Source organism: Barbus barbus, assembly GCF_936440315.1.
Source record: "Barbus barbus genome assembly, chromosome: 42".
Classification (NCBI taxonomy): domain Eukaryota; kingdom Metazoa; phylum Chordata; class Actinopteri; order Cypriniformes; family Cyprinidae; genus Barbus; species Barbus barbus.
In genome coordinates this window covers 8,774,667-8,786,063 of record NC_136720.1, presented here as the reverse complement: position 1 = coordinate 8,786,063, position 11,397 = coordinate 8,774,667, and the positions used below count along the sequence as shown (strand labels likewise).

Sequence of the window (11,397 nt, the reverse complement as noted above, 5' to 3'; positions counted from 1 at the left end):
TAGCCGTTTCAACACATATATGTTTTACCAAATAAAAATAACAGCACTTTTAGAGTTCATCCCACTCATTGATGTGAGCAGAAGTACTGGGACAGTTGAATATAAGGCAGATATAAAAGATTAAAAGCTATTATTTAGTTGCAGATCCCTTGCACACAATCACAGCAGTGAGTCTGTGACCCATAGACATCACCAGACTCTTGGTCTCATCCTTTGAAATGCTTTTCCCAGCCTTTAATGCAGCCAATTCCAATTGTTGCTTGTTTTGGGGAGTTTTTGCCTTTACTTTCCTTTTCAGCTGGTGAAATTCACGTTCAATTGGATTTAAATCTGGAGATTGATTTGGGCAATCTAAGACTTTCCATTTCTTTGCCCTTATAAATTCCTTGAATGAACTGGCAGGGTGTTTTGGGTCATTGTCCTGATGCAATATGAAGCACTTCCCAATGAATCTGGTGGCATTTTCTTGAATATTGGTAGGCAAGATGGTTTTGTACCCTTCCAAATTAATTCTGCTACTGTCATCATACATTAAGTCATCAGTAAAGTTGAGAGGGCCTGTTCCAGAGGCAGTCATGCATGCCCATGCCATGACACCACCTCCACCATGCTTTACAGATGAGGCTGTATGCTTGGGATCATTGCAGTTCCCTTTTTTTCTCCACATTTTTGCTTTCCCATCACTTAGATAAAGGTTCATCAGAGCATCACCCCAGCTTTCTGGAAGTTGTTGGTGATTTTACAGACACGTCTTTTAGGATTCATTTTCACAGCTTTTATGATTTGTCTGTCATCAACTACTGTTGTTTTCTCAGTCGATCAGGTCGTTGTTGGATGCTGGTGTCGCTGGTGGTTTCCAAACTCTTGATTTATCCATGCTAGAGCTCTAATTGACTTCCCTCTTTTCTTTTAGCATCCAAATTGCTTGCTTTTCTCTCAAAGTCAGCTCCCTCATCTTCATCCTGGTTTGTGTGTGTCATCATCGAATGCTGGATTCAGAATACAGAAGTAATGGATATAACTGATACGACACATTCCCTGCTTTTAATATCTGAAGAATTAATGCAACAGGACACAGCTGATCACTTAGAGAGACCTGTGAGGCAACTGATCCAATACTTATGCTCACATCAGATAGAGCGATGAAACTCTAAAAGTGCTGAACTTCTTAGCTGGTAAAACATATATGTGTTGAAACAGCTAATAATAAAATGTGACATTCTGTAGTTTTGTCTCATATTCATCTTTTAATCATATTTGTAAATGTCTTGACTCCACAGCCAACAGAGCAATTTTGTCTTTACTGTTCCAATACTTATGGAGGGCACTGTATACACACACAAACACACACACACACACGCACACACACACACAGTACACACATAAATTATGTAAAGAAATACTTTTATTTTGGATGCAACATTAATTTTTTGGACAGCACAAATATATATATATATATATGCATGTATGTATAGTGTGCAGTGTATATATTCTCACTTTAATTACACATCACAGACGGTGAGGAAGCTGACAACATCTCTGGGAAAAAGAAGACAAAGAAGAAGAAAGGAAGTAAGTTTCTTTTCTCATCTCTTCGTACATTGTGTTCCCTGCAGGACCAGAGTCAGAGCAGAGCTCATTGGTTGTCAAAATGCCCTTGCTCTTTGCTGATTGGACAAGATCTTAGATAATGACCTCTGAAGAGAAATGAGTAGTAATCAGTTATCTGTGTGGACGGGACCGTATCATATTGAGTGTGTGACGGTACGGGGACCTCGGTACGATTCGGTGAGGTGCGTGCATGTGTGTGTGTGTGTGTGTGTGAAGGGAGCAGGGAGAGCGTTTGACTGCCAATGCAGCAGACTGGCGAAACGCCAAATCGCTGTGCCTTTGGGAAAATTCTGCAGTGCAGACCTTATTTCAACAGAGGATTTTGAGTAGGTCACCAAATATTTTGTCATTATTTAACAGATATTTATTCGAATCATAACATAGAATGTTCAAGTCAACATGAAAAACTGATGTTATCAGTCAATTTTTCCATTGACAGCTAACTGACAGGTCTTCATATGGTCAAATATTTTCTCTGAAAAGTGAAAGAAAATGTATTCACACTCATTTTCAATCTTGCTTCATTCATGCACAAAAGAAAAAGCAGAAGCAAAAATGTTCACTCTATTATAAAATGAATAAATTAGTCCACATGACTACATATGCGCAAACAAATACATCATCATATTAGATCTGGAACAAAAACATACAGCAAATATTAGAATGCAAAATATATACCAAAACCGCATATTCTAATATAATAATAATCTCTAAAATTAGTGAGCTGCCATCTTCGTCTCAAATTTTAGCGCACTGCTTACCTAAATGGCATTTTTGGAACTCTTGATCTCAAATTTAGGCATATTCTGGATAAAGGCTGGAATACAGACTGAAAAGTATTTTTAAACACTTGGCATACACTTGCTGACTAAGACGAATGAAAGCAATATGTATTCTAAAGTCAGCTCAAAACATCAAGCATGTTTGATATACTCCATTTGGATGGAATCATAGTCTAAAGCTAAAAACAATTGCAATCTGTGCTCATACTCATGAACTCTGACTGGCCAAAGTCTGGAGACTGGTTCGGACTTTCAGCAACTAGCGTAGATTCTTCCAGAATGAAAATCTGGGCAAAAGTCATGTAGTGTATTCCAGCCTTAAGCCAGTATGGCATTTTAATTTACAGTATGAAAAATAGATTAATTTTTCAATTTACTAAAGAAAAAGTGTGTGTGTGAGAATGGCCTCATGATGGCTACATGCTATCCAAACAGAGAGCTTTCTTTAGGCCGTGTCCACCAAAGTAGTTTTTTCTTGAGGCTAGCATATGTTTGTTTTCAATGGGAGCGCAGTGTTTGTTTTTAGAACGCCAGGAGTGTGACGAGGCGCTAAGCATTTATGTCATTTGTTTTGAACGCTGCATACTTGCCAATTTATTTTTTTTGGTTCAGCTTGGGGGAAAACGCAGCGTTCATCCCAGCTGCCCAATCACAGTGGACGAGGGGCGGGACAAATACCACATCGACCAATCGCCAAATCCTGCTTGTATAACAGCAACCGACGACAATAAAGAGCAAACGCATTTAATACAAGGGCCAGAAGACGTACTTCACATTGTGTCGACATTTTTATATTTAGAAATACACTGGCTGCGAAATCAGATACTATTCATACTTTCGTGGATATTCCGTATTATTGCAACCAAAGCGTCTCAACTTAAAAAACAAATCTGCACCGCAGAAGTGCTCTCAAGCACTCACAGGGATGCGTTTTCAGCAGAGCGCCTGGCATTTTCAGCTGGCTAACGCTTTACATTGTTTGGAAAAGGGCAGCATGAACATTCTGCAAAATATTCCACAATCCACGGATAAAATTCATACTGGTTTACAATGAATTGAGAGTGAACTATGCCATTAAATGCATTTGATGATGTTGTTTTCACATTGATATCTCCTCTAGCCAAAACCCAAACGGACCCTCCATCCATCCCCATCTGTGACCTGTACCCCAGCGGTGTGTTTCCTGTTGGTCAGGAGTGTGAATACCCTCCATCACAGGATGGGTAAGATATTTAGTCTTTTCTCAATGTGAATACACTCTTTACCGCCCCCTCAGGTCACCTTGTACTTTATACGGACTGCTCTACCTCGTATTACCCTGTGCTCTGTGTAATATTATATCGCTGACACTACTGACATAGAGGTCACTCATGTTCCCTTGCGCCTAAAGTACTCCAAAAATAGTTGTGAACGTTGTGTGTGCGAGGAACCGCTCATAAACTTAAACTTCCTTACATCATCTTGTCTTCGAAGGCATTTATGGCCTTACTTTGGCTTAACTTAAACCATCTGAGGAGGTACAACCAATCAGCTATAAGTTTAACCTGATTAGCCAAATGTTAAACTAATATCTCAACAGATTTTTTGTATTATATTTATTTTTCTTTTACTTTTTATAATAAATTTTTAATGTAATCTATATTGTTCTTAATTACATACACTAGTTTTTATTTTCCATTTAAACATTTATACTATTATTTCTCTTTCTATTTAATAGCCTGGTGCAACATTTAATAGCACATCCACAAAAATGAGCCATTTAATTTTACTCCAGCTAATCAAATACACCATATGAGACTTTATAAGACTTTTCCAATCCAAATAATGGCTTGAAGAAACATCAAGAAGAAGGTCTATCTCTGACAGTGTTTATATGATGGTTATTCTCAAGGTAAATAAATGTACTTGCTACATCATAAAGTGTTTTTGGACCTCTCAGGCGTAGCGCCGCTTGGAGAATGAGCAATGAGGAGAAACAAGTGATGGATAAAGCCAATGAGGAGATGTGGAATGACTTCCGGGAGGCAGCCGAAGCCCATCGGCAGGTGCGGCAATATATAAGGAGCTGGATCAAACCTGGAATGACTATGATTGACATCTGGTGAGCCCATTATGACTTTGATATCTGTAAACCTGCAGTGTAAAAAACTAAATATAAATTGGTTGATAAAATACAAAAATGTAACTTCCCCAACCTGATAAATATCAGTTGAAACGATGCTTTTCTTAAAAGAAATCAAGCCCAAGTGTCCAAATTTGCCAGTTGTTTTTGATAATAATGACATGGGTCATAGTTGGCAGCTCATAACACATCCTATTTTCGTGTTTTGTCAGTGAGCGTCTGGAGGACTGCAGTAGGAAGCTGATCAAAGAGAACGGTTTGAACGCAGGGCTGGCGTTTCCTACCGGGTGCTCGCTGAATAACTGTGCTGCTCACTACACACCAAACGCTGGAGACCCTACTGTCCTCCAATACAACGATGTGTGCAAGATTGATTTCGGCACACACATCAATGGTATGGTTAGGGGCGTCACTTTGATTTAAAAAAGTGGTCTGGCTGACATACCATTGATAATAATATAGGATTAGTTCACCCAAAAATGAAAATTAGCCCATGTTTTACTCACCCTCAAGGCATCCTAGGTGTATATGACTTTCCTCTTTCAGACAAATCCAATCGGAGTTATATAAAAAATCCCAAAAGAAGTCAAATAAAGTGCGCGCATCCATAATAAAACATGCCTCACACAGCTCCGGGGGGGTGAATAAAGACTTCCTGTAGAGAATCCATATTTAAAATGTTATACTTTTTTCTCACTTCTCCTAATCTTCGTGCTTGTGACAATATTTGTGACAGGGCTTTTATGATGATGACCCGAAAATAAGTTGACTTAAAAAGAACAGCTGAACATCAGTTCACAAATAAAAAACGGAGTCTGTTCACAAGTGCATATAGGCCACCTTGTGACAGAGGTTATTTACACTAACTCCGCCCACCAAAGTGTGATTTTTACAGAAGACTATGATTCAATAACAGCTTCAGTGGTGCTGAAGGTGAAGTATGTGATGAAGTCGTTTGTGACGCGATCTACCTGGGTTCGAATCCGCATTTTGCCGAACTGCATTTTTTAATCTAAAAGTTAAACTTAAAGTATCGGGTAGGTGTAGGGAGGGATTTATTGTCACAATAAGACAGCATCCATTTAATAATTTGAATTAAAATGATAATTTACACTCAATATGTTATTATTGCATACTGTTTTATAATGTACTACAATACTGAGGTGCAGATAATTGCCACTATTTGCAAAAAGTAGTATAAATAGAAAATTTGCACTTAGTGTAAACAGTTTATCAGGGACATGAATTCATATATATATATATTTAACTGGCTCCTCATTTTAAAACAGCACCGCATGCTACTGGTTTTAATATGCATGCACGCACTTTATTTGACTACTTTTGGACTGTTGAACAAAAACACCTGCCTACTCCCATTCTAACGCTTGGAAGAGCAAGAATAATTTTAATATAACTCCGATTGGATTCGTCTGAAAGAAGAAAGTAATTTACATCTAGCATACCTTGAGGGTGAGTAAAACATGGGCTAATTTTAATTTTTGGGTGAACTAACCCTTTAAGTATGTTTATCGTAATTTTTACTACTACTAATAATAATAAAAAGTAGAAGAAGAATATTTTTATTGAATAAAAATGTACTGTGTGTGTTTTAGGCAGGATCATTGACTGTGCCTTCACTGTCACCTTCAATCCAAAGTATGACGGCTTGCTCGAGGCTGTGAGAGATGCTACCAACACGGGCATCAAGGTGAGTGTGTGTGCGATTGACATGATAATGATTATTGTGTGTGTGTTTGTGGAAATAACATTTTCTCTTTCCACAGTGTGCAGGTATAGATGTACGTCTTTGCGATGTTGGAGAATCAATACAGGAAGTGATGGAGTCGTACGAGGTTGAAATAGATGGCAAAACGTATCAAGGTATTGATGAAGTAAATTATGGCCAATTTTAATACTAATTTAATGCACCTCATTTTGTGTGTATTTCCTCAGTCAAACCTATTCGGAATCTGAACGGACACTCTATTGGTCAGTATCGGATACATGGTGGTAAAACAGTGCCTATAGTGAAGGGAGGAGAAGCCACCAGAATGGAGGTGTGTGTGTTTGTTGATGTCATATCATTTTATGTTGCCTTGAAGGTGTCTGGAATAGCACACTACTCTTACTATTTATGCAGCATGTATACTTTGCGCAGTATGCATGGAACTTCACACCTTTCTCTAATCTCGAAGGTGTACGTTTCAATTTAGCGTACTAGATTACTCCTCTTACTATTTCTGCAGTGTGGAGTCATACTGCATGGAAAACTGTATCCCATAATACAATGCACTCACCTTGACCTTTCACATATTAACCGGAACAAGGCTGTAACCATGTCTTGAAATTTGACATGATCCTTAAAACGTATGTCTAATGTTTCTTGATTAGTCACATTCGTTATGAATCATGGCATGTATTTTAGAAACACTTCAGAACGAGGTAGAGGGAACACATATTCACTATTAACTAAGAGTTTTCCTTCAATGAACTCTAATTTGCTGATTATTAATAGTTAGTAAAGTAGTTGTTAAGTTTAGGCATTGGGTCAGGTTAAGGGATCTAGAATATGGTCATGCAGAATAAGCGTTAATAAGTACTAATAAACAGCCAATATGCTATTAATATGCATGCTAATAAGCAAATGGTTAATAGTGAGAATTAGACCTTAAAATAAAGCGTTACCATATTTTCTATTCAAAATGGCAAAAATTAACAAAGTAGAGTGGTTTGCACTAGATATTACTGTTGGTCGTTTACCATTTCTACGGAAGCGTATTGCATTCACTTGAGGAAAAAAAATCTACTCTGTTTTTCTGAATTAACGACTTAATTATCTCAGAATTACGAGATAATTTTTCATGGAAAAAAAGTTTTTGCTCTGTTTTTCTGAATTAACGAGTTAATTATCTCAGAATTACGAGAATTTTTCATGGAAAAAAAGTTTTTGCTCTGTTTTTCTGAATTAACGAGTTAATTATCTCAGAATTACGAGATAATTTTTCATGGAAAAAAAGTTTTTGCTCTGTTTTTCTGAATTAACGAGTTAATTATCTCAGAATTACAAGATAATTTTTCATGAAAAAAAGTTTTTGCTCTGTTTTTCTGAATTAACGAGTTAATTATCTCAGAATTACAAGAATTTTTCATGAAAAAAAGTTTTTGCTCTGTTTTTCTGAATTAACGAGTTAATTATCTCAGAATTACGAGATCATTTTTCATGAAAAAAAGTTTTTGCTCTGTTTTTCTGAATTAACGAGTTAATTATCTCAGAATTACGAGAATGTTTCATGAAAAAAAGTTTTTGCTCTGTTTTTCTGAATTAACGAGTTAATTATCTCAGAATTACGAGATAATTTTTCATGAAAAAAAGTTTTTGCTCTGTTTTTCTGAATTAACGCGTTAATTATCTCAGAATTACGAGAATTTTTCATGAAAAAAAGTTTTTGCTCTGTTTTTCTGAATTAACGAGTTAATTATCTCAGAATTACAAGATAATTTTTCATGAAAAAAAGTTTTTGCTCTGTTTTTCTGAATTAACGAGTTAATTATCTCAGAATTACGAGATAATTTTTCATGGAAAAAAAGTTTTTGCTCTGTTTTTCTGAATTAACGAGTTAATTATCTCAGAATTACAAGATAATTTTTCATGAAAAAAAGTTTTTGCTCTGTTTTTCTGAATTAACGAGTTAATTATCTCAGAATTACAAGAATTTTTCATGAAAAAAAGTTTTTGCTCTGTTTTTCTGAATTAACGAGTTAATTATCTCAGAATTACGAGATCATTTTTCATGAAAAAAAGTTTTTGCTCTGTTTTTCTGAATTAACGAGTTATCTGATAATTTTTTTTCATGAAAAAAAGTTTTTGCTCTGTTTTTCTGAATTAACGAGTTAATTATCTCAGAATTACAAGAATTTTTCATGAAAAAAAGTTTTTGCTCTGTTTTTCTGAATTAACGAGTTAATTATCTCAGAATTACGAGATCATTTTTCATGAAAAAAAGTTTTTGCTCTGTTTTTCTGAATTAACGAGTTAATTATCTCAGAATTACGAGAATGTTTCATGAAAAAAAGTTTTTGCTCTGTTTTTCTGAATTAACGAGTTAATTATCTCAGAATTACGAGAATTTTTCATGAAAAAAAGTTTTTGCTCTGTTTTTCTGAATTAACGAGTTAATTATCTCAGAATTACGAGATAATTTTTCATGAAAAAAAGTTTTTGCTCTGTTTTTCTGAATTAACGAGTTAATTATCTCAGAATTACGAGAATTTTTCATGAAAAAAAGTTTTTGCTCTGTTTTTCTGAATTAACGAGTTATCTCAGAATTACGAGATAATTAAGTCATTAATTCAGAAAAACAGAGCAAAAACGTTTTTTTTCATTAAAAATTCTCGTAATTCTGAGATAATTAAGTCGTTAATTCAGAAAAACAGAGTAGATTTTTTTTCCTCAAGTGAATGCAATACGCTTCCGTACATTTCTGTCGTAAAATGTCAAATATTAAATGTTTATCTACTTGCCTCTTTCACCATTAAAATTGAAGCTTTGCGTTGGAATTCATGTTTAGCTTTTTTAAACGGTAAAGCAATATTAGTAAGTAAAATCAGCTGCAATTTTTTATATCTATCGTGATCATAATGTCATTTTTACAACACAAAACTGCAATAAAACAGCCATTTTTATTTATGACATGAGATCAAGTGACAATGTAGTATACTTCAGTTACAGTAAAAACGGGCAGTATTTATACTACTTTGTATACAAGATTATTTGTGTACAGTAGGATACAAATGACTAGCATACCGTCATTGCTTACTGCAGTGTTAAAAAGCTAATTGCGCAAGTTGTTTAATTTCTGTACACATTATAATTATACTTTCTGCGAAACTCAAGATGTTTAAATTGTTGAAAGACTAAAATGGGAATATACTACAGTAATGTTAATGTCTATGGAATAATATGTTAACTGCCTCTCTATTAATTTCTATTCACATCCAGGAGGGAGAGGTGTACGCTATCGAGACATTCGGCAGCACTGGTAAAGGAGTGGTCCATGATGACATGGACTGCTCACATTACATGAAGAACTTTGATGTTGGACATGTGCCAATCAGGTAAGAGCCAATGATAATCAGCCATTCATGCATTTAAATTAGCACATTTAGCATTTCTATAAGATCTGTTTTGTCTTTTGACAATTTATGCATTGAATGCGACAAATTCATAAGTATGGTTTTATTAATAATTTTTGAGTTGTTTGCATTTACATATTTTTTTTTGCCACAATGCAGGTATTTATATAACAGTTTTATGCATGATATGTGAAAATTGTTCGCAAGAACTGAAAACATTTACTCGTTGAATGCAACAATTTCCTAAGAATGGTTTTATTATTAATTCACGCATTGTATGCATTTATATTTTTATGCATTAAATGCAAGAATGTTTTTAGGTATGGCAAACAATTTATGCATTAAAATCAGATAATTTCGTAAGGGTGGCTTTATTAATAATTTATGCATTGTGTGCATTGACACATTTTACATGAATGCATTCAGCATGATATTTACACAACTTTAGGCTTACGAATAACTTGTGCTTTATATGTGAGAACTGTTCGCAAAAACATTTTCCCACTGAATGCGACAATTTCATAAGAATGATTTATTAATAATTAACGCATTGTATGCATTTACTCGTTTTACATGTATGCATTGTTTATAAACGATTAATGCATTATACGCAAGAATGTTTTTAGGTTTTGCAAAAAATTTATGCATTGAATGCGACAGATACGTACATTTATAAAATGTACGCACTGCGTGCATTCACACATTTTACATTTATGCAGTTGAACTTAACTTCTTGCTGCTATTTACACAACACTTTTAGGTTTACGAACAATGTTTGCATTAAACACTGCGGTTTATGCAAGAATGCTTTTGCAAACTATTTACACTGAATGCTGTCATTGCATTTGACAATTTTCTGAACAATTTACAAATTTTATGCATTTAGTAAAATGCAGCAATTTATAATATTCATTTCGGTTTTTACGAAATAATCTGCACAGAATGTGACTATTATATGAGAATGATTTCTAAAAAATTAGTATGCTTTTTTTTAATGAACTTCAGGCTGACCAGGGCAAAGCACTTGCTAAACGTTGTGAACGAGAACTTCGGCACCCTTGCGTTCTGTCGCCGCTGGCTCGACCGTTTGGGTGAAAGCAAGTACCTCATGGCCCTGAAGAACCTGTGTGACCTGGGCATCATTGACCCCTACCCCCCTCTCTGTGACGCCAAGGGCTCGTACACAGCTCAGTTTGAACACACCATCCTGCTCAGACCTACGTGCAAGGAAGTCGTGAGCCGCGGAGACGACTACTGAGACGTACATAAACACTCACACGCCAGTCCCATGCAAAAACATACATATAGGCAATAATAAACTAGTTTAAAACCCGAACTGCTGTTAAGGAAATGCTGCTGTGAACGTACAGCATATACTCAACATTAAGTAAGGCATGAAAATACTATGCATGGGTACGAGTCAGTGCCCGAAGTGAGCGAGATAAAGACTTTATACTCATTTATACTCGTGTAGTGAATGAGAGAATGTAAAGAGTATGGCTGCTTGGCTTTACACGCCACTGAAACAAATTCATCAGGAAATAAATCCGTAATGCGCACAGCTTTTACAGTTTTTTTGGTATTTGTATATCAAATGGCTGTCTCATCTAGTACCTATTACATTTTGAACTCCCTGAATTATAAAAAAAAAAAAAAAAGGACTAAATAAATTGTACAATACTTCAAAGTGTTTGTAGTTCTTTACAGGTTAAATCTTTCATTGCAGCCAATGGCATGATTATTATTCCT

At 35.4% G+C, this 11,397-nt stretch overlaps 1 protein-coding gene across 1 annotated transcript in view; it reads left to right on the top strand.

Annotated features, from left to right (window-relative positions):
- The window catches only part of LOC306861095 (methionine aminopeptidase 2-like), a 14,554-nt gene extending 3,222 nt beyond the window's left edge, over window positions 1-11,332 (top strand). Inside the window, exons 3-11 of the mRNA XM_079403177.1 lie at window positions 1,516-1,572; window positions 3,514-3,616; window positions 4,333-4,494; window positions 4,728-4,909; window positions 6,129-6,223; window positions 6,300-6,396; window positions 6,469-6,572; window positions 9,515-9,630; window positions 10,654-11,332. Coding sequence (XP_079259303.1) covers window positions 1,516-1,572; window positions 3,514-3,616; window positions 4,333-4,494; window positions 4,728-4,909; window positions 6,129-6,223; window positions 6,300-6,396; window positions 6,469-6,572; window positions 9,515-9,630; window positions 10,654-10,906 — 1,169 coding nt within the window. The 3' untranslated portion in view covers window positions 10,907-11,332. The remainder of the gene's footprint in view (window positions 1-1,515; window positions 1,573-3,513; window positions 3,617-4,332; window positions 4,495-4,727; window positions 4,910-6,128; window positions 6,224-6,299; window positions 6,397-6,468; window positions 6,573-9,514; window positions 9,631-10,653) is intronic.
- Window positions 11,333-11,397: the final 65 nt, after the last annotated feature.